Source organism: Astyanax mexicanus, chromosome 3 (genome assembly GCF_023375975.1).
Source record: "Astyanax mexicanus isolate ESR-SI-001 chromosome 3, AstMex3_surface, whole genome shotgun sequence".
NCBI classification, from domain to species: domain Eukaryota; kingdom Metazoa; phylum Chordata; class Actinopteri; order Characiformes; family Acestrorhamphidae; genus Astyanax; species Astyanax mexicanus.
In genome coordinates, this window is record NC_064410.1 from 58,899,232 (window position 1) to 58,923,888 (window position 24,657).

The 24,657-nt window shown below is 38.0% G+C and overlaps 1 protein-coding gene across 1 annotated transcript in view; it reads right to left on the reverse strand.

Annotated features, from left to right (window-relative positions):
- Positions 1-22,861, reverse strand: part of hs3st4 (heparan sulfate (glucosamine) 3-O-sulfotransferase 4) — a 242,325-nt gene extending 219,464 nt beyond the window's left edge. Inside the window, exon 1 of the mRNA XM_007238208.4 lies at positions 21,014-22,861. Coding sequence (XP_007238270.2) covers positions 21,014-21,702 — 689 coding nt within the window. The 5' untranslated portion in view covers positions 21,703-22,861. The remainder of the gene's footprint in view (positions 1-21,013) is intronic.
- Between the last annotated feature and the right edge of the window lie 1,796 nt (positions 22,862-24,657).

The following is a 24,657-nucleotide window of genomic DNA, read 5'->3' on the forward strand; positions in this document are numbered from 1 at the left end:
ATGTTGGGTTTGTATACAAAAGTACACAGAAACATCATATACGCCTATAGCACAGTTACACCTGAGAGGGCGCTGCAGAGGCAGAAATTACCACAATAAAAGTGGTTTTTAAAGGTTAGAAAATGTATATAAAAATTTTAAGCAGGACTGTTTTTTTTTTGTTTTATTACTTTTAAGGAGCACATTTCAGCTATTAATGGAAAAATATATGCTTTAGGGTTAGTGGCTCTTTAAGTATCTTCAAGCCAAGCTATTGAGATGTGTAAAAGCATTGTCTTGTTAGAATGGAGTTCAGAGAAAGTAGGGCCACTGTTTGCAGGACCTCATTACCTGTCTATTATGAAGACCAACGGCAGAACTTTCAGAGCTTGTGATGCGTGACAAAAACCGTTCATATATGTTATAAAATATATAAATGTAGAGCTGTAGACTGCCAGGCTGTTTTGTGAGGCTTGTGGAGCAGAGCTGTAGGGATTGGTTCCATGAGGCACGGTTTGTTGTGCACTGTATGGCGTTTCTCCATAAGTACTTCAATACTACTCGAATTTCCATTTTCTCTTAAGCAATTCTGAAAGAAATTCAAAGAAGCACGATCCCAGAAATTACAGGCCTAGGAGATCCCTAACCGTGAACACTTCGGAGGCATTTCTGCAGGCGGTGCGGGGAAATGTTCTGCAGGCACTCGAGGGCTTGCTGGTAAAATAAGCTAACTGTGATTTAGCGGTGATGTAATTTCCCACTCACACAGTTTGAGAGGTCGGGGAGTAACGCAGAGCCATTATCTCTATCTGTTTAGAGCTCACAGTATCTGTGCTCTCTTACAAATAAACAGATTCAAATACACTTTATGACATGAGTCACAATTTACAATACTTACAACAGTAATAAATCTTAATCAGTCACTTTCAGGATGTCCTGACTAATTATTCATTGACAGCAGGGGCGTCGCCTGGCCTGGGCTTCCGGAGCTTTAGCCCCGAATAATTTTCCAGTAGCCCCGAATCATTTCACTCAGCTCAGCTATATTATTAATGAGGAGACAGGCCACTGAGCGCTGTGTAAATGAAAAATCTCTTAACTTGATTTAGAATTAGCTAGCTTAGATAGATTGTCAAGGTTTGAGAAAAAAAAAAAAACGATATATGTTTAACTCAAAGCCAATAACTATTTCATTATCATATTGTTTTTTCATTAATTTAGGATTGCAGGAATTACTGTAAGCTATAATTAATGAAAATTTATTTAGGTAACCAGTTAGCTAGAAGCTGGATGTTGTGGATAGCCAATTCAGTTCTATACTTAGTTTAAATGAGTTTCTTAACCCTGATCTCTGCCTTTAAATTGTGTTTTTTTTTTTTCACCGGTTTCTACTGATCAGCTAATAAACTACATATTAAAGTGTTATATATCAGGATACTTGTTGTAAAGTGAGACAAAAAGTTATTAAGACCTTTTTAAACCCTTGTTATATTTGGTGTCTCTGCAAAAAACATATAACTATAATGTTTGTGTTTTATTTTTAATGATTTCTTTTTCTAATTTAATGAGAACCACCAAGTAAACATAAAATAATAAAATATGTTTTTCTTTTTTATTTGGGATTGAATATTTTTATTTATTTGAAGGAGTATTATGGAGTATTATTATAAAATATGATACATACCAACATGCACATTTTACGCACATTTGTATTGGATAGTATTAAAATTATGATTTATACTAGTAAATCTATTGGGAAACTATTGGGAAAGTGCAGATTTCTCTATATTTATGTTGCTGCAATGTTTGAGGATGTTTTTAAGCAACTGACTGATTTGCATTATATAAAAAATTTCACATGGCTTTTATCTTTTTATTTTTTGCCTTTTAAAATGTATTGATTTTCGTGCTTAATATATTTAAACTGTCCTGATTACAGACGGATCTCATTTGTGCTTCTTTAAAACGATGAAAAGGCACAATCCGATCGCAAAATCATGCATAAAAAAAATAATAATAATAATAATAAATTACCCACCAAAAGAACATAATGTTCAGTACCTTTTTTTTTTACTTGTTTTTTTTTTCTGTCAGATTGCTGCACTACTTTAACAGGACCTTCAAGGGTGCAGAGCACGTCAGTCTTCAGCAGATCTCTAACGCCAATAATCCAAATTATCCGCGAGAAACAATCACCCTCTGATATAGCAATTAGCAATTAGCATAATCCCTGAAAGCATCCCTTTTTTTTCATCTCATCGGCTTAGCAGAGATCTCGGAGGACCCTGGCACATGTAGCGGTTTCTATATTAAAATCAGGGCTCTTTTGCCAAGGCGGTACGTGTGGAGGCATTCTCATGCGGTGCTTGATTAATGGTGCATGCACATAATTGATGGTGGGGAACTTTAAACCCTCAAAAGACTTTGGCAGCGGAAAAGTCGAAAATGAATTGAAAGTCGGTGAAGAATGGATCTCTCACTCACTTACTTTTTTAAAAAAAAAAAAAGGAAAAAATGCAACAAAAAAAAAAAACAGCACAAATCCAAATCTGGAGAAGTTTGGGCTTTTATGTAGAGGCTGTGTAGCGCGCGGTTTACACTTCCAATGCTCAGTTCCTACATTGTTTCACACTATGCTAAAATTATTCTAGCGGAATACCCGGCGGTAATTTGAGGCAAGAAAGAGCATGAATAAATAAACAGCGTAAAGCGATGAGAAACTTCAAAGGCGACGGGACAATCAGAGCAAACAAGCTTTCTGGAAGCCAATGAATGCGAGCGTCTTTGTTTGCGGCAGTGACTCAGGAGTGTAAACAGAGGAATTAGCTCACACCTCCGGAGTCTGAGCGCATCTCTCCGCCATAATTGAATTAAGCCTGTCACAATCTTCCAAGCCGCATATGCTAGTCAGCGGTGTGGCGCGTGTGTGTCGCTCTCTTCGGCTTTTTTGAGGCGACTCGTCTTGCATCTCGAATCCTGTGATTTTTAGCTTTGTGCTCGTTTTAGCTGCCGATTCTCTAGATATAGTACATATAATATACAGCTCTGGAGAAGAAAAAAAAAAAAGAAATAGACCACTTCAGTTTCTAAATCTGTGTCTCTGCTATTTATTTTGCTATTTATAGGTTTATGTTTGAGTAAAATAAACATTGTGGTTTTATTCTATAAACTACAGACAACATTTCTCCCAAATTCCAAATAAAACTATTGTCAAGTACAGCATTTATTTGCAAAAAAAAAAACAAAAAAAGGGAGAGAGAAATGGCTGAAATAAAAACAAGAGATGCAGAGCTTTCAGACCTCAAATAATGCATAAAACAAACACGTTCATATTCATAAAAAAGGTTTAGGAAAATCAGAAATCAATATTTGGTGGAATAACCCTGGTTCTTCTAAGCACTGTTTTTTTTTTTTGCATCTTGGCATCATGTTCTCCTCCACCAGTCTTACACACTGCTTTTGGAAAACTTCATGCCTTTACTCCTGGTGCCAAAAATCAAGCAGTTCAGTTTGGTTTGATGACTTGTGATCATCTATCTTCCTCTTCCTCTCTTATTGTTTTTTTCCAGAGCTGTTTATACACAGGCTGTGTTCCTTAAAAAATTGTCTGTTAAGCCATTATAGGTGCTGCAACCACACTGGCCAAAACCAAGGTGAAAATTCCATTGTCTCTTGAGATGATTGTATATTTATTTATATAGCATTTATATTATTACACCTTGCTTGCATAAATTGCCTACTTGGCTACAATCAGGTCATCGATAGGACTAGCCTATAAAGGATTCTACTAAGTTGCATATTGATCACTCATTTTTATATATTTACAGTAATAGATTATAAATGATTTACAAACAATCCAATCAAAAACTCTTCACCATTTGTTTGGTGCTGTTTTCAAAGGATACATCAGCTGCGTCCTTTAAATTGCTCTGACCATTGACTGTATGTGACGGATCCTTCACTTAGGAACAGCCTTTAATAACATATTGGCTGAGAAAGAGAAAGAGAAATGCAGCCCACCTAGAGTGCAGCCAGCACTGTGGAACACGCCTCGTGTATATTGGTTCTGTGTCCTCAATGTCAGATGCCACAGAGAGAGAGGCGGCAGGTGAAGCCGGGCATCAGTGGCAGGCATGGCAGGAGTTTAGGATTTCCTCTGTCTGTTCTGCCTGTCCCCTTGGAGGAGCGGTAAAGCCCTGCTGAGGTAAATGTCAGGTCAAGGGAGCGGTGCTTCTACACACTGCAAACAGCCTGCCTGCCTGCCCTTGCATCACGACCCAGCAGATCAGGCTTGATTCTTCGGGGCCTGTGTCTCGGGATAAAGTCGCTAGCTAAGTATCTCGGGAGCAGAGGAAGGGGAGGGATCTTGGCGTGATTGACGTGCTTATTTGTGCTGGGAAAGCCTGAGAGTGATGTATTTAAAGACGCCTGTAAAGCAGCCCTCGCACCGACTGGAGTCATTGTTCCTCCTGGCTGGAATTGCATCACGGCAATTCTGTAGAAAGTAAATAATCCCAGCGAGATGGGAATCCTTTTAAGCCTGAAATGACTTCAACTTCGACTTTATTTTTGGGTTCCGAATAAATCATTTAGCGGATCGACGCTGCGCGCTGTCATTTTCAAGCAATCCAGCCATGAAAAGGAACTAAAATAACCGCTTCAAGACTTTAAACCAGCCTTTTCTGTCGACAACAGAGGAACAGAGAAGATGAAATGCATCCAGGTTCTCTTTAAGGCTTCAAGGCTTCGAGACTTAGAGGCTTCAACGGCCGTGTAAAAGCCGAGGAAGAAGCTGTGCATTAACGCCGGCCTGTACACCAATGTCATTTTTTTATGTTGGCAAATTGAATTGGCAAATTCAATTCTCGACCTAAGCGAATTAAACCGGCGGAATTGAATGATGATCATCGCTCCAGAATCTTGGTAACAGGACAAAACTCACCAGGAGGGGCGGGAATGAATGTCAAGAAAGAGAGAAAAAACAAAGGAGGAGTATTAGAGAGGAGTATTGGATGCTGTTGTGGATGTTGCTGTGGATGTGGTGGGGAGATGAGGTGGTGAGGAACAGAAGTAAAGAGGTAATTGTGTAAAAGAAAAAAGAAAAGAAAAAGAAAAAGACTCACTTGATGCCGTCCAGACTTCTGGACTTTCCTTCTTTGTCTTTTTCCGTTTTTTTTTTTTGTTCACCCATCAAGGATACAGTGTCGCGACTCCCACTATAATTCCGGTGTCACAAAAGAAATGGGCTCGGATAGCCCCGGCAGCTGACCCCTGACTAAGTGGCACAATATGAACTGGCTTACTTCGACTACTTCTTCTTCTTTTTCGTTTTTTTTTCCTACCTTGACTCTGGAGGCCACGGAAAACCTTTTCCAGGCTTTGTGGCGCTGTGTTGAATGTTTGTGCCTTGAGGCACGGCGACTTTAAATCTCAGATGTAATTGGACTGTCAAGACACTGTCTGGGATTGTTTCCTGGGGTACAAGTAAATGTGCGGCGCAGTAAGATGCAGATTCCAGGGCATCTGGGCATGTCTGGATTCTGCCCGTATGAGGTCAGAGAAAAGGGCAATTATTTTCTTTATTTGCTCTCGCTGTGTCTCAGTCCTCACAGCAAGGAAAGCAATGAAACCAATGAAAGGAGGAGATGGCTGGGAGGAGATACTGCAGTTCTTTAGTTCTCCAGCTTTCCAGCTTTCTAGTTCTCTATTTCTCGGATATACAGAAGCTACTTAACTGCTTGTGCAGTTACAAGACTTGTCATCTCAAGATTTGACTACTGGCTGGTCCTCCACTGCGAGCCACCAAAAACCCTACAACTAGTTTAGAATTAGCGGCAGCACGACTCTTCAGTCTTCAATCTTCAGAAGTTCAGCCTGCGTTCCCTCCACTAGCTTCCTGTTGCTTCGCCTGCATCGAATTCAAAACCCAGACCAGCAGCTACTTCATACTTGATGGCGATGATGGTCAAAGCCAAATCTGTACCAAGAGCTCTTAGAGCTGCCTGTACTGCTTCGCAAGAACCACCATCCTTCAGAATAACCCACAGAAAACCACAAACATCGCGACTCTTCTCTGTTCTAGAACGACCAAGGTGGTGGAATGAAGTTCAGTCACTACAGATCTTCAAACACTGACTGAAGACTCATCTTTTCAAAGAGTTGAAGACTTAATTAATAAATAAATAAAATAATAATGATTATATATAAAGATTCAGGGTCTGGGTTCAGGTCCGGTGACTGTGGAGGTTCAGTTCATTGTTTGTTAAGTACATAAATAACTCCACATGCACTGAAAAAAATGATGAGTAAAATTTACTTAAACGTTTTGCATTCTGCTTTTTTTAAGTACATTTAATTTCATGTAAATTTAAGTAAGTTCAACTCGGTTTCAAGACTTAAATGTTACACAGAGTAAATAACTGAACTGAACTTCAGTCAATCCTTTCTTTAAGTAAACTTTACTTCATTTATTTTTGCTGAATCAATCCTTTCTTTTAGTAAACTTTACTTCATTTATTTTTGCTGAATCAATCCTTTATTTTAGTAAATTTTACTTCATTTCTGCATACAATATTACCTAATTACAATTACTTCATTTATACAATACTACTATATATAATTTTAGTTACAACACACATTTAAATATTTACATAATCTCAAAGATTTATTTTGTAAACAGACCCAGTCTCACTGTCTCAACACATGGACGGCATGTAATACAGTGTAATATGTGTGTTTTAACTAAAAATATTTCAATTTCAGCAATTATAATATATTATGTATCATAAATTATTTGAGTAATATTGTAAATTAAGTAATTGTAATTAGGTAATATTGTATGCAGAAATGAAGTAAAGTTTATTAAAAGAAAGGATTGACTGAAGTTCAGTTCACTTATTTACTCGATGTAACATTTAAGTCTTGAAACCGGTTTGAAGATACTTAAATTTATCTGAAATTAAATTTACTCTAAAAAAAGCAAATGCAGAATTGTTTTTTTTGTGCATTTTTTAAGTCAATTTTACGCATAATTTTTTTCAGTGTGTGTTCATTCATTTTTGATGCCTTCAGTGAGAATCTACAATGTAAATAGTCATTAAAATAAATAAAACGCATTGAAAAAGAGAAGGTGTGTCCAAACTTTTTGGCCTGTACTGTTAATGTAAATGTAAATGTATCTGGGCAGCAGAGAATGAAGAAGCAGGCAGAAGGCAGAAGGCGGGGCGGATACTCGGTGTCTTAATAATGCCTACACTGTGAGCCCGGATAAGTTGAAGTTACTTTAAAAATTTGAGGAAACCGGTTGCCTTAAAAAAAGTTAAGTAATGGGTAATGAAAACTTAAGTTAGCATAACTTAGAACATCAAGTTATTACAGCTAAAGGGGAAGTTGATTTATTTGTAAGGTAGCGCAGGGGGAATCACTACACACTGATGGTGAGTGTTAGTCAGAAACTGTTGGACACACCCAGTATGCAAATAGATAATGGCAACAGACAAAACTTAGTTATTTAGTTATTATAAGTTGGTTCAACTCAAATATCTCAGTTTGAATAGTACAGTATATGTGCCCACAAATGTTCAACTAACTCAAAATAGTTGAGTATTGTTTAGAAATATCCAATTTTGTGTCATTTGAGTTCAAACAACTTTTGGGTTTACAGTGTAGTGATGACAAACGATGACAGAAAAGAGAGATAAACAGGAGAGATGTGATGTGGCGTCTGATGAGAAACGCCAATGGAGGCGCCCGCAAGGTTCCTGCCTCCACCGTGCCTCCATCATGAAGGCATCTCCCGTGCTGGTGGGCCTAATCAAGTGGAAGGAAGGGCACTGAGACAAACCGGCCTGCCGCAGTCCATCACCTCTCGACAGGCGCCGGAGCATGCTGCTAATTAAAAAGTTTAATTCTGCAACTGCGGCGCTGGCATCCGAGGGCCCAGAGGTGCGTCCTTGCATGCCTTGGCGAAGGCTTATCAGGGGCAGCCAGATTGGGGCATCCTAGGAAGGAGAGGGTGGAACGCAGAGGAGCAGCAGAGTGCGGAGACTCGGCACCCAGCCTGGACTTGGGAAGGAGCCCATGCCATGCCTTTTCCTGCTCCCTGTATCCCCCCTTCCTCCCCTACCGCCATCCCCGCCAATCCCCACCATCCCCACCCTCCCCGGTCTCACTCGCCCGAGCCGAGGTAGGCGAGGAGTCACAGGCTTGAAGTGAGGGGCAGACATGCTGAGTCTTCGGTAAACAAGGGATAAACGGCGGATTTGAGGCCCGGGCTCTGCTTCGCTCAGCAGTGGATCTGTGTCCGTCGCTCCAGCCTCCTGACTGAAGCCCCTGTCTCAGAGCCCGACAGAGAGAGGATCAGCTGGGCACCATCACTCGCTCGCTCGCCTTCCTCCTAAAGCCACCGAGAGGTGGCATGGTGCCACCGTCTACATAACAACAATTCTATTCAGATGAAGGAGAGGGGGAAAAAGAGAAGAAGGAGGAGGAGGAGGCTTTCCAGCCAAAGTGATCCAGCGTTTAGCAAGCAACAAAAGTGCCTCAGTGGTTAAATAGATAATGGAGAGAGAAAGAGAGAGAGAGAGAGAGAGAGAGAGTACTTCATTGTGTAACCTTGGACAGTGCAGAGGCTCTGTGTGGGTTTCCAAGTTGTACAACCTCTCATTCGTCACGGCATCGCATTTTATCGCCAACAAAAGGGAAAGACCTTGGTGCTGGCAGTGTTGAATTTCATCTGGACTACATACAGTCTGAAAGGCCGCACGCTTTAATCGCTCGTGACCCCAACGAAAGAGAAGAAGAAGTGTTCTCTAAAGGTTAGAGCTGGACGATATGGTAGAAAAATAGTATATCACAATATCTAAAGACATTTTTTGTTGCACAATATTTACAGCAATGTTTAGTCATGCAAACAAATTGTATCCATGCCAATGTAGTGACAGACTCTGTGCTGCCACTAAGTGCTGTGGCCTGAGGAGGCGGGAGAACCGTGGGTCCGCCCCACGCAGGAACGCTCAGCCCTGTGTGTCTCAGCTGGTCTGCATCAGGACTGATTAAAAAGAGAGACTCAGCTCACTCAGGAGTGGGCCGCACAGACCTTAACTAAAACCTTTAAATAAGCAATCTCTACAGACTCTAGAGCCCCATTGGACTGAGTTATGTTGTTTTAAGTTCTTTTGGGTGTGGTGGAGGGCGTTTAAAACCAAATAAAAGGTACGCTTTGAGTTCATTTACTCCCCGTGTCTGTGTATCTCTCTGTACTTACCTACTACCGGGTCACAGTGGTCACGCCCCTAACCCCAGGGGCCAACCACAGTGCTATAAATACTCTCCACATATAACTTCAAGTTGTACAGTCTGAAAGGCCCAATGCTTTAATCACTTATGACCAGTGATGGTATAGTTACTTTGAAAAAGTAATCCGATTACTGATTACTCCTTTAAAAAGTAACTTAGTAACTTTATGGATTACTTGATTTTAAAAGAAACTAAGTTACTTTACAAGTTACTTTATTAGTTACTTTCAGCAGCTGCAGACACCACCTCCCACCGCCTTAACATAAACATTATAACCAGTTTTGCCAATACTCCCTTTATTGTAAAATGCATTTTAACAGCAACAATTTATCTCTATTAAGTTGAACTATTTCCTAAAAAAAGAAGTTTTTTTTGTATAAAAATAAAAAAATTAACTTAACATAAATATTTTTTTTATAAAAAAATTAAATATGGTCTTTCTTGATTTTACTAAACATAAATACTTGTTTTTATAAAAAATATATAAAATAAAGAAAGTCTTTCTTGACCTGACATATTTAACACTGTAAAACTGAACATTGAACTTGTTGTTCTCTGCAGGGCAGCAAGGAGTGGTTTTATAAAACAGAACCGTGTATATGGTCTAGACCAGGGATCACATATTTGCAGACTGCGGTCCGGGTCCGGACCCAGACGTTGTCCAATACGGACCCATACCGGACCCAACTACTGAGAAGGATTTAATTCTGACAGTGTTCATTTAAAGCACCGGAACTTTTCTTGTCTTTACGGTATGTGCGCTCTGCGCCACAGTGAACTTCCAATCACGTGTGGTGTAAAATCTTTAAATGCTCTCCTCTGCCAATCAAATTTGTGGCAGACCGCTGCCCTGGCTAGTGAATTGGGACGCGGCCGCAAAAAAAAACGCCTTTATAAAGAGATAGGGAGCCCGAGAACTGGCGAAAAACGAAAACGGGCGGAAACTAAAGACACGCCGAGCGCGCGAGAGAGAGAGAGAGAGAGAGAGAGAGAGAGAGACAGGGGAGAAAGCAAGACGCGTGTGATTGGGGGAGAGCGGAGGGGGAATGGGTAAGGGAGCGGTGTGTGTGTGTGTGTGTGTGTGTGGAGGAGATGAGGTGGAGAGAGAGAGAGAGAGTAACGCACAGTGACTTGGATAAGTAATTTTAATCTGATTACTGGATTGGAAATAGTAACGCGTTAGATTACTCGTTACTGAAAAAAAGGGTCAGATTAGAGTAACGCGTTACTGACATCATTGCTTATGACCCCAACAGAGCTGTTTTCTAAAGGTTAGAGCTGGATAATATGGTAGAAAAATATTATATCACAATATTTTAAAACATTTTCTTGTTGCACAATATTTCCTGCAATGTTTTGTCATGCAAACATAATATATCAGCAATGGCAGACTCTAAAAAAGTGCTATAAAAGTTGTACAACCTCTCATTCATCGGGACGCATTTTGTCGCCAACGAAAGGGAAAGACCTTGGTGCTGGCAGTGTTGAATTTCATTGGGATCTCAGTCTGTAAGGCTCAATGCTTTAATCACTCGTGAAGACATTTTTTTCTTGCACAATATTTACCTCAATTTCTTGTCATGCAAACAGAATGTATCAGCAATGACAGACTCTTAAAAAGGGCTATAAAAGCTCTCTAAATAAAACTCTAAGTTGTACAACATTGCATTCATCAGTACACATTTTATCGGCAACAATAGAGAAAGACCTTGGTGCTGGCAGTGTTGAATTTCATCTGGACTACATACACTCTGAAAGGCTGCATGCTTTAATTGCTCGTGAACCCAACAAGAAAATCAGAAAATGTTTCAAAAAAGAAGAAGAGGAAGAGGAATATAGAGATGATATCGTAGAAAAACGTTATATATCACAATATCTAAAGACATTTTCTTGTACAATATTTACAGCGATGTTTTGACAGATAAGGGCTATAAAAGCTCTCTAAATAAAACTCCAAGTTGTACAACATCTCATTTATTTGGATGCATTTATCGCCAACAAAAGGGAAAGACCTTGTCGCTGGCAGTGTTGAATTTTATCGGGAGTACAGTCTGAAAGGCTGAATGGTTTAATCGCTCGCGACCCCAACAAAAAAGAAAAGAAGAAGTGTTCTCTAAAGGTTAGAGATGGACGATATGGTAGAAAAATTTTATATCGCAATATTTGACGCAAAGTTTTGTCATGCAAAAATGATTTATCAGCAGTGGTAGAGTCTATAAAAGTGCTATAAAAGATCTATAAATACAGCTCCAAGTTGTACAACATCTCAATCATTGGGACACATTTTAAAAATGCTCCAAAAAATAATAATAAGAAGAAGAAGTGTTCTCTAAAGGTTAGAGCTGGGCGATACGGTAGAAAAATATTATATCACAATATCTAAAGACATTTTCTTGTTGCACAGTATTTACAGCAATGTTTTGACATGCAAACAAAATGTATCAAGCAGTGACAGACTCTTAAAAAATGCTATAAATGCTCTCTAAATAAAACCTCTCATTCATCGGGACGCATTTTATCGGCAACAAAAGGGAAAGACCTTGGTGCTGGCAGTGTTGAATTTCATTAGGATCTCAGTCTGAAAGGCCGCATGCTTTAATCGCTCGTGACCCCAACGAAAAAGAAGAGGAAGTGTTCTCTAAAGGTTAGAGCTGGACGATATGGTAGAAAAATAGTATATCACAATATCTAAAGACATTTTCTTGTTGCACAATATTTACAGCAATGTTTAGTCATGCAAACTAAATGTATCCACAGTGGCAGACTCTATAAAAGTGCTATAAAAGCTCTATAAATACAGCTCCAAGTTGTGCAACATCTCAATCACTGCAAAAAATATTAAAGTGACCAAGTATATGTATTTACAGAAAAGGATTCATATATATATATATATATATTTTTCTTTAAAAATTGCAGATTTTATTTGTTGTGTACAAAAAATACTCCATAGATTTATAAGCTTTTTAAAATAGCATAACATTCAAGCAAAATCCACAAAAAAAAAATCTAAAATGGAGCAAAGACTGGTACAAATTCATATGCAAATCATTTTTAAATAAATGCGAAAAATATTAAAGTGACCAAGTTTATGTATTTATCTTTTTTATAAAAACTTGCAAAAAAATTTGCAACACACTTTTTCACTTAGATTCCTAAAATTTTAGATTTTTAAAATAACATTCAAACTACAGGATCTACAGAAAATCCAACATGGAGCAAAATTTCCAAATTTTCAAATAAATCCAAAAAATATTAAAGTGACCAAATATATTTTAAAAAATATTATTCTTTTATCAATAAAAAAATATATTTAAAAAAAAAAATTGCAACACACTTTTAATTCTCCTTTTTACTTTTTAAAATGTTGATTGCAGGTTTTATTTTTAGTGTAAAACAAAATGAACTCCATAGATTTTATAATGCAGGCTTTTTAAAATTACATTCAAGTGTTTAAACATGATAGGACTGGTGAAGTAACACTGGGCCATTCAATGAATACTGTAGCCTACTTAAAATTCTAGGACTTTTAGTATAAAATGTATACATGCACAATAAGTGTGTATCATGATGAGAAATCAGAAATAAATAAATAAGGAGCATTAAATTAGCAAATAATAAAAAAAAAAAATCCATCCATCCACTCGCAGTACGTGCTACTGTCTCTTTAAAGCACTGCAGGTATCGTTTCCCTGAGAAAAAGCGAGAGAAAAAAAAATGGATTCTGTGTAATTCATTAATTCCAAGGCTCTGTTCTAAATGAAGCTTTAATTTGCCCTCTTTTGTTCTCCAGCACCTCTTTAAACCCGTGGTGGAGACCCAGCAGTGGTGTGACTCGCCTAATGATGGCACGGCTATTATCGCCTGACAGAGACGCCGCATTTACCCACTCGATAAAAAAACGGGGGCTTCTCCTGAAAGCAGCGAGGGGCTTAACAAGGCAGAAGGTTCCTCCCAGACAAATCTGTTCAGCGTTGTGTCAGGTGGTAAAATAAATGTCACTGAAGTGTAGCATCATATCTCAGGACCTGCAAGATTAACTTACTCCCTGTGAAGTATATACTCGCTGAAACAGCCCACCAAAGGCCTTTATACTTAATATTAGAGGATAGACTGAGAGTACAAACCCTCAGAAACAATTTAGAACCTCCAGAATCCTCAGAACTGCTGCCTCGAATAGCGTACACTGATCACAAGACAGTGGAGGATGTAGGATTTTCTGAGTAAAGGGCCACAATATTCAATCTGAGTACATTACAATATATACAGCTCTGAAAAAAAAAAAAATAAGAGACCACTTCAGTTCACTGAATCAGTTTCTCTGATTTTGCTTTTTATAGGTTTATGTTTAAATACAAACAACATTTCTCCCAAATTCCAAATAAAAATATTGTAATTTACAGCATTTATTTGCAGAAAATGAGAAACGGCTGAAAAAAAAAACTTAAAAAGATGCAGAGCTTCAAAAAACAAGTTTAAATTCATAAAGTTTTAAGAGTTCAGAAATCAATATTTGGTGGAATAACCCTGTTTTTAATCACATTTTTTTTTTTATGCATCTTGGCATCATGTTCTCCTCCACCAGTCTTTCACACTGCTTTTGGATAACTTTATGCTGCTTTACTCCTGGTGCAAAATTCAAGCTGGAGTTCAGTTTGGTGGTTTGATGGCTTGTGATCATCCATCTTCCTCTTGATTATATTCCAGAGGTTTTCAATTTGGTAAAGAAAAAAAGAAAGAATATAATTTTTATTAATTTTAAAAATAATTTCTTTTAATTTTTTTTCCAGTGCTGTAGCAAAAGCCATTACATAGGGAAGGGATTGTCAAAGAAAAAGAATAAATGAATAAAATAAGATGTAAAACAAATAAAAAAAAATAATTATGAATTTAGTATGAATTATAAAATCATAGGTAAGACAAAAGGTAATATAAATGATGAGAATGCAACTACAGATGAACAAATGAATAAGTAAAAAAAAATGATAAACAATAGCTAAAAACAATGAAAGAAGAAAACAACAAAAGAAGGTTAAAAGACAGCTAAAACAAACCAAATTTAAAAAATATTTAAAAATTAAATAAGACCAAAAACAACTCAAAAACATACCAAACATCATAAAAATATATATATAAAATAAAATAAACTAGTACCAGCACAACACACACTAACACCTCATACACCACCACCATGATAATCAGTGCTAATCACTGCAGTGCTGAGAATAATAATTACCCAACACCCCAATAATAATAATAATAATAATAATAATAATAATAATAATAATAATAATAATAATAATAATAATAGGTACGAGTGCACTCATCCACTCTTAGCTATTACCATGCAGGCTGTGTAACAGGTAAGACCCAACGTTATCAGTGGCCCAAATTTTATAGCCGTCATTAATTCAATATTAAATATGCCTTCAGGCACATATTGAATAGTAGCGTTTGATTTAATTATTGACTCCAGAACTAATATTAAATGAAGAACGTGAATGCAGAGTGTTTTTCTCAGTCATCTTCTATTAAATGCTGAACTTCATTCAACTGAGTCGGCTGAACTTCAAATAAAACGTTAAAATAAAATGTAATATTCAGATTGTTCTGTTGGTTTGACTGATAGAAGTTGAATTAGTTTAAAAATTTAAAGGAACTTTAAACCAAGTGTTACAGTGTCACAATATAAGTCAATCGTGGAGCACAAAAAGTAAAAGTTTTTAAGCATTTAAACGTTTATGTGTTTATGTAATTTATTGTTGGTTCTTTGCATTCTAATATAAACAGTTACCATATATATATATATATATATATATATATATATATATATATATATATATTTTTTTTTTTTTTTTTTTTTTTTTTTTTTTTTTTTTTTTCCAGCAACAGGAAATTCACGGAATGCATTTCCATTTCCATTTTTTCCAATTTTGCAATCTGCTCAACTAATCTACCTATTCATTATTCTCATGCTCGACGGTTGACTTACTGTGACTTAAATTTAAATTAAAGATTTACCTATGCTATGGCTGTGGCTTTTAAAAAACTTCTTATGGAGTTTTAAAGTTATAAATCCCTCGTTTTAAATGTCAGGGCTCTCCGGACTCTACCAATGAAGCCTGGAGTCATTTAAGCTCGGATAACAGTGGAAAACGTGATTTTTGTGAACGGGCCAAATATGCCCCATCTCACTCATTCTAAAGCCTGTTTGGGGAAAGTGCACAAAATACTGTATCTCAGAAAGCTGCAGGAGAGCGGAGGTAAGCTTTTCCTTAGTATTTTTTGGTTTGTTTAACACTGTTTTTAAGTTACTACATGATTCCTTATGTGTTCCTTCATAGGCTGGATCACTTTAGTATTAATTTACTATGTAGGAAAAGAATAAATAAGATTAAAAAAAAATGTGTGTGTCCAAATGTATGTTTTTGACTGGTACTGTAAATATACAAGTACACATTTTTTTTTACTCATTTTTACTAATGCAAAATACAATCATACTTAGTACGTAGTTTTTACCATTTTAATTTAAATGGGTAATTTAAAACATACTAGGTCTTGACTCTGTGGTGAACTCTCTCTCAATCCATGTGTGAAAATGATGATCTCATGCTCCCTGAACCCTGAACTCTTTCACAATTCCAGCACCATGAATCCTGGCATTGTTTTATCTTGGAATATGGCCGTGCCATCAGGAAGAAAAAAAAAATAATAATCCAGGAATAACCTGGTCTATATTCAGTATATTCAGGTAGTCTGCTGACCTCATTCTTTCAGCACATACTGTTGCTGAACCTAAACCTGCAGACCAACTGCAGCATCAACCAACCAACCTCACATCATTTACATACTTAAATCCAGGTGGAGACTTTCTATTACAATTACGATTATGCTGTTTTTCAGTAATGTTCCTTATCAAACATGACACCTTCTTATGTAATGCTTGAATAGAAATCCTCAAGATTTAGTGGTGTAATGTCAGAAATGGCAGAAAAATTAAAGGTTTATTTGGACAGGATACAGAGGAGAATATGATTCCCGAACGTCTTCTATAAGTAAATAATCATTATAGGGTTCGTTAGAGGACTTCAGAGCTAGCACTGTTCTGCCACCTCTATTTATTAATGCTGTCGGGACGAGGAAATGGGGAAATGGGCTGCTGGGGGAAATGTATGAGGAAGCACACACCTGAGTAAGCACTTCATGATTCAGGCTCACTGGGGAACGGGCTGATGCTGGGCAATAGAGCATACGCTGCACCTGACTCACCAACACACCGCACTGCTGGCGCCAAGCTGCTGCTGCTGCTGCTGCTACACCAACCGAGCCCACTGCAGCTACACCCCTGCCCTGATACACACCACCACTCACACACGCAGGGGGAAAGATCATACAGAACAACACACACGATCTGATATTCTACAATACATCACACAAATCACTGAATTAAAACTCTCCTCTACATTCTCCTTACACTGTCAGACTAATACCTCATATCTTCAGATAGGATATTTCAGACATCCCAAGTTGCAAAAAAAAAAAAAAAAAAAAAAAAAAAAAACTTGCACACACATCAAAGGACAAAGGATAACGAAACTTTACTTTTATATTAATTAATTTTACTTTTATTATTATTATTATTATTTAGAGTAATCAGAGGTGAAATTAGTTGTATCTTTTTTCTTTTTGGAAGGCCCTGCCTCTGCTTTCCTTTTTTTTTTTTGAAAAAAAAAAGCCTTTATTTGACAAAAAATGACAATTACAATATCACAAAAAATTTCAAAAACATCAAAAACATTTGATATCATATTACAGTAATTATTAATATTGCCTCCGCCATGATCTGCTTTCTCTCACTCACTGAACAAATCCCGTCCGGGAGGAGGGAAAAACACTGCCCGCCCACACTAAAAACTGATTGGCTGTCTCACAGACTCTTTGCAGAGAACAGGCCAATCAGAACCCTCTCTGTTTTCTCTCTCCTTGCCACACGCGATTAGAGAATAAAAGTCTGTGGCCTGTGTGCGCGTTTGGGGCACTCGTTCTGAATTCCGGGAGATTATATGTGACTCGCGGGCATCAGGGAGCCACTACCGAAATGCGGGAGACTCCCACAGCTTCAGGGAGACTTGGTTTGTCTGAATATAAAAAAATGAAATAAATGGAAGTAATCAATGGCTACATATTATACTTTGATATTACTTGAGAAAATTAATTCATATCAATCTATATTATAATATCTATATTTTACCATTCAACCAGTCTGCATATTGTCGCTGTCCGATGAATAAAAAAACACTTATCTCCAATGCAGCAACTTTGTAAACTTTCAATGGAAGTGAATGTAAAAAATATATATATATATTTTAGGTCATTTTGAAGTGTTTCTATTGGTCCGTTTCTATTGGTTCATCAAGACATTTTGGCACAGTGTAAAGGACAGTTTGTGTGTTCAAATTATGTAGTCAACTAAAAATCTCCAAAAATGGAGATAAGTGTTTTCTTTTATTGGACAGAGACGATATATACTAAGAGAGATACAGAAAGAGAGTTACTGTCTTGCTATATAAATTCATAAGATCATCAAATTATCAATAATCAGATGTTTATACATGTGGCCATTACATTAAAAACATGTATAATATATATTAGGCAGCAAATGAACCATAATTTGCAAAATAACTTGAAATCGTCATTTCTGCTCTTTTTCTCTTTGCAAATTTGATTTACTGATAAATGTTACATATTTTAAAGCATTTATATTTATTCTACTCATCATGAAATTGGGATAATTTGAAAAAGAGAGATAGACAGATCCAGTAGCAGCAGGAATACACCATACAAAGAAGTTACAAAAGAAGAAGAAGATATAATGATACAGATAAAGAATACAAAATTAACAAAATGTGAAATTTGGTCAACAGCTGAATATTCATAGTTTGTAGATTTTCATCAATAAAATTTCCATTTTCTACTAAGATATATTTCTTAAATAACTTAAACAATGTAAAGCTTTAAAAAAACAGCTATAAAAAATACTTTAACATTTTAAAAATATGTATTTGCTATTAATTACTTCATAGTCTTTTCACTTATTTGTGCTTTTGTAATAAAAAAAAATGATTGTTAATTTTTTGGTTCTATGTAAAGTTTAAATTGTATCACACTTTCAAACTTTATATATACTTTATATATAGCCATAACATTAAAAACACTGAAAGTAAAGTGAATATTAATATTGCTGATTTGGTTTCAATAGCATGAGTCAAGGCCTGTGTATATTAGGCAGCAAGTGAACCGTCAGTTCTTTATGTTCTGAAGTGAAATGTTCTGAAAAACATTTGTTAGAGTCTACAGAGCTCCACAAATTCACAAAGACTTCAAAGAAGAAGAACCGGTCAACCAACAGCAGGGTCAACAGGTTCAACAGGGTCATGAGCACATATGGGTCACTGATTCTCTTGTTGGCCTCATCCACCTCATAATTTACAGGACAAACTGTTAAACCAACCACAGCTGGCATTAGTAGACACGTAGAAACTAGTGTAGCACCACTTAGGCCTAGTGGTTTTAATGTTTCAATGGCTGATGATGAGGATACGTGTTGGCAGTGCCAGTGCTGAATAAACTGGAACAGATATAAACAGTCAGCCATGAAGAAAACATGTTTATATGAAACACCTGCCGTACTCGGGCACAGACTCAAATGTTGACCCACACCCGCGGTGCGCTATTTCTGTTATTATCTCAAACAAATTTAGAGCTCTGCGAGATATCAGGCACAGAAACCACAGGACGAGAGAGAGAGAGAGAGAGAGAGAGAGAGAGAGAGAGAGGGGGAGTGTAAGAAATTGCAAAATTATTCAGGACAAATATGAATCCAAAAAATTGACTGCCTGTTGTAGATCATTGAGGATACCAGTAGACGATGCCAGATACTGTAGATAGTAGTAGTAGTAGTAGAATGAAGATCTTTGATTATGGAATTTATATTTTTATACATTTCTGTGCAAAATGAGACAATGTTTAATCTTGGTTGGATTGTAAACTCGGAAAATAGATACTCTAGAAATAGTGACTCTCCCAAAAATAACATTTTAATGTATCCTACTGTCTGTCTATCTATCTGTCTATGTCTGTCTGTCTGTCTATCTGTCTATCTATCTATAGCTATAAAAAATGTAAAAGATCATCAAATTATCATCAAACGTTTATATATATATGGCCACAACATTAAAAACATGTATATTATATATTAGGAAGCAAATGAACCATCGTTTTTTAGATTTTCTGAAGCAGAAGGTTCTAAAAAAAAAGGACAAGTCTTGTCGGAAACGTGTAAAACACCAGATATTATGACTTTTAACATTTAAAAGTACCCTACTGTCTCTAGGATGATAGTCTTAAAACACTGAGGTGATGGCTTTCTATCAAAAGATCATCAAATTATCAATAATCAAATGTTTTTATATATGGTCTTAACATTAAAAACATATATGTTGTATACTAGGCAGCAAATGAACCATCATTTTTTTAGATGTTCTGAAGCGGAAGCTTCTGAAAAAAACAAGTGTTAAAATCTAAGTAGAGACAGAGAGAGAGAGAGAGACAGAGAGAGAGAGAGAGAGAGAGAGAGAGAGAGAGAGAGAGAGAGAGAGAGAGAGAGAGAGAGACAGACAGAAAGAGAGTGTGAGAAATTGCCAAATTGTTCAGCACAAATATGAATACAAAAATTGACTGCTTGTTGTAGATCATTATGAATACCAGTAGGCAATGCCAGATACAATAGATAGTAGAATGGAGATTTTTGATTACAGATGTGGCCATAACATTAAAACTTGTAGATTAGGCAGCAATTGAACCACAATTTATTGATGTTCTGAAGAAGAAGCTTCTGAAAAAAGGACAAGTGTTGAAATCTAAATGCAGTGGTCAGTCAGTACCATTTTACCAGTACCAGAATACTTTCCAAACCAACATTAACATTGCAGTGACAGGCCAAGCCTGTCTGCTTGTACTTGAACCTGAATATACAGTACTTAATAAAAAGGCAACCAAAAAAAAAAAAAAAATCAAATAAATCACTATACATAGACTCCGCATAACATAGCAGCCGCTCTGAGCTGAAAGCTAGCATTAAGGTATGTAAACAGTGTGCACTTTTTAAGTTATTAATTCCTTGTTTTCAATGTCAGGGCTCTCAGGATTCTAGCAAGAAGGTTTGGAGCTACTTTGAGCTGGATAACGGTGTAAAAAGTGATTTATCAGGGTAAATTATGCCCCATGTGACCCAGTCTGAAGGGTGTTTGGACAAACTGATACAATTTCTGGATCTCAGAACGCTGTGGGAGAACGGAGGTGTGCTATTCATCAAAGGTAGGTACTTTTTATCATGTTTTACTACAACAAACAAAAGTCCATTTTACACCAGAGTTCTCCTTTAAGAAACATATATTATGCATATATTCGTACTATATTCCTTTTTGGCTGTTGTTTTTCCCTTAGCTTTAAAGAACACAGTTGGAACACATTTCTTTGCCTTAAAACAAATATTATAATACTCTATTTATTTTGTAGTTTATCATGATTATTTATAGGACAGTAACAAAAAATGATCATTATGGTGACAGTCTTGCATCACTCCATATAGTATGCTTTTTTTTTTTTTTTTGGAAAAGATGAAAAAAGCAACAAAAAAAAGAAACAAAGCAACCATACTAAGCAAGGTAAAAGCACACACCTGTACCAGTCGAACCCCTTCTCGTAGTTCCTGTCGAAGAAGTGGGGCTCGTTCCCAACAGCGCGGACGTCAGGGTGGACCCTCAGAGCTTCCAGAAGCGCCCTGGTACCTCCTTTCTTCACCCCAATGATGATGGCTTGGGGCAGCTTTTTCTCGCCGTAATCCGAGGTGCAGTTGGGCGCTCTCCTGAGGCTGGGGTCGCTGTCCGTGGTGCTGAAGTCCTGCCGCTCTTTCTCCGCTGCTCCGGCGCCGGCTTGGAAACTGCCGCTACCGCTGGTTCCAGTATTACCGCTAACGCCGCCACTGCCGCTAACGCCACCGGCAGTACTGCCGCTGCTGCTGGTGGTCGCCAGAGCTCCGGCTTGAGCTTTCTCCCAGCCATCGCGCCTGTCCGTGGAGAAAACGAGCGTCTGCTCCGTGGCTGTCCTCTCGATCAGCTCCTCGTCGAAGTACGCCCGAGAAGCCGTGGAGTAAAGTTTGTCCCTCAGCGTCACGAAAGTTGTCTCCTCCGTCACCAGCCGGGCCTGGTAGACGTAGTTGTTGTCTTGCAGGGGGAACTGCAGCTGCGAGTTGTAGCAGCTCATCAAGCTGTAGAACAGGTAGGTGACGGAGAGGGACAGGGTGAACATGAATAAGATCTTCCTGGGCACTTTAGAAGTCAAAACCGAGGTGCTGGACCAAAATGCCATCTCTGATAGCAGTGATCCCTTTCAGAGAAGTGGCCAGACATGTTTCCTCTCCCTTACCTCCTCTTGCGAGTCTTGCTTGCTTGGGTGGATGGACACTCAACAACTAACGTTACAATAACTACAAGAGCAGCAACAGCAGCAGCAACAACAATGAGGAGGAGGAAGACAACCAGATGAAGAGGCTGGCTGTCAGTGTTGGGGAGGACGGCTGATGCTCCCCCATGCTACTACTTACTACACAACAAGCCAACAAGCCGCCAACAAAAATCTCAAACGCGGGGGTTTGCTCTTCAATCAATCCGTTGGCATCATTGGTTGAAGAAGGAAGGGGCTGGTTGGAGCCGGTGCGAGCACGAGCGAAAGAGCGCGCGCGCGCGCGAGAGAGAGAGCACAATGGTTAAAATTCCAGAAGAATATCGCGCGCATCGATTTCTTATTCCAGCAGCTGACAGCCTTTGTCACAATTTGTCGGACTCAACTTGCGGAGTGGAGACAGAGGCTGCGGTGGTCTGGCGTCCTTTTTTTCCCAGCGAACAACAACAGCAGCAGCCCGGCTTGATGCAGCCAGTTGGTGATGGACGAAGTGTTGGCATTTTACACTTACTCCATAGATCCACCACATTTGCGCGCGCGCACGTGCACGCACGAACAAACACACACGCACACACACTCGTATACCCAGCACTCACACGCGTACAAAAGAGGGAGGAAAAAAAAGTCCGAGAGCGCGGTGCGGGGAGCGGGATGCGCGGTCCGTGCGTCCTCGCGCCCACTTGCCCAAACTGGAGATCACAAGAGCTGTGAGCTTCTGTCGTCCTTCACGTTCTTCTGACGTTGCCAAAGGTGGTGGTGGTTAAAAAAAAAGAAAAGAAAAATAATACAACGATGGATGTTACTGTGTTATTATAATAATAATCCCCACGCGAGCTCGTGCACGCGTGCTCGCGCTGCTGCTCCTGCTCGTGCCGGTGCTGGTCCTGGTCCTGATGCTGCCGCTGCTGCTGCTGGTGGTGGTAGTCTTTCACAGAGCCCCGTCCTCCCACTGCTAATCCACTAACTTTGAGCGCACGAAAGTGAACAGAGTGAACAGCCTCCGCGTAAATATTCATGGGCTGCGCGAGCCGCGCGCTGATTGGTGCGCCGCGCGACGTGAGCATCAGCAGCAGTGTGAGCTCACACCAAAAGCAGCAGTCAGTCGGTGTGTGTGTAGTAAGAGCAGGACGAACAGCGAGTGCAGCACGGCATCCACCCACGGGTTTTAAAGCTCGCCTCGGGAAATGTGCTGAAAAAATAAAAAATAAAATAAACACGAGGGAAAATCAGTGATTCCCTAAAAATGATGCTGATTATCTGCCATAACATTAAAACAGTCAAAGATAGAGTAAAAAAGAGAATGCTATTGATAATTTTTAAAATAATACTTTCATTTGCACAATCTTTTAGGCAATAGATATTAGGAAAGATTAGGCAACGAGCAAACTGTCAGTTTTTGGGGTGTGTGTGTTACAGCATTTAGTGCTGTAAGATTTCAGGACCTCAAGCAGCTTGAACTGTCTGTCTCTCCACTCTTCCTCCAGACTCTGCTCCATTGATTTTTGACAATTAAATGTAAAATGTACTGATGATCAGTGATGGTTTGGAGAGACATGTCATCTGCTGGTGTTGATCCACTGTGTTTTATTATCAAGTCTAAAGTCATTGAAGTTTTGTTTTCCCACAAAATCTTACAGCACTTCATGCTTACCTCTGCTGATAACAACTTTTATAGAGATGCGGATTTCATTTTCCAGCAGGACTTGGCACACTGCCCACACTGCAAAAAGTACTAATTGGTCTCATATAATACTCAGTCAATCAATCAATCAATCAATCTTGAAATTTAGAGTACATTTTGGGTGGCCAATACATAGGGAAGGGATTGTCAAAGACAAAGAATAGTTAAAAAAGACCCAGCATTTTAATAATATATATATGATAATATAAGATATTTTAAAATAAGGTATAAAACAAATAAGATAAAAAAAATATTTACTAAGAATCATAAAATCATAGGTAAAAAAAAACAAAGGTAATAGAAATTATGAAAATGCAATTACACATTAATAAATAAAACTAAGCATCTGCTAAAGATTCTTATATATAAGTTTTCTACTAGCAGTTTGAAATATATATGAAATATATACCTTTTATAATTAAGCAATAATAAGGCTACAAGGCCACAGCACAGTTCCATATTCATTGTTTAATGAAAGACTTTGAGTTAAAGAGGAGAAGAAAATACGATCTGTTTGGTTATAAAAACTCAGAATTAAAATAGTTCCATTGATGCTCTGTTTGTAGCTGCTCTGTTTGGTTTGTAAGTGCTGCATCATTGCTAGGTTACCTGTATCTGGTGGAGTTATACATGGAGAGCTTCGGTTACAGTGCATTACAGGCTGATAGTGGCTCTCCTAGAATGCCTCTCAGCCAATCACATTGCAGGGTCGGAACTAACTGTGGTATAAGTTTCTATATTATTGCATAAAATTGACCTAAAACTTGATTGGATTTTCTAAAAGTGTCCTAAAAGTGTATATGCTGGGGCCATTTATGTTTTCCTTAACATTTATGTTTATTTTGACCCCTTACTATTTGAAAGTGCTGCAGGGTTTATGGGTAGATTGACTGACCTTCATTTCTTTAACTATACTTTTTTCTATTTTTTATTTAGTTGAGTAGTTCTTGTCATTCTTCTCATAATCTGGATTAGAATATCACTCAAATATTCTCTATTCACTGTATACCTGTAACTCTACCTCTTCACTACTTTACTTTAACTGATGCTCTCAAACACTTTATTAAGAGACAAGAAATTCAAGTAATTAACTCTTGATGAGTTCAGCACAGCTGTTAACTGAAAGCCTGAATTCCAGGTGACTCTAGCTCATAAAGCTGACTGAGAAAATCCAGCAGAGA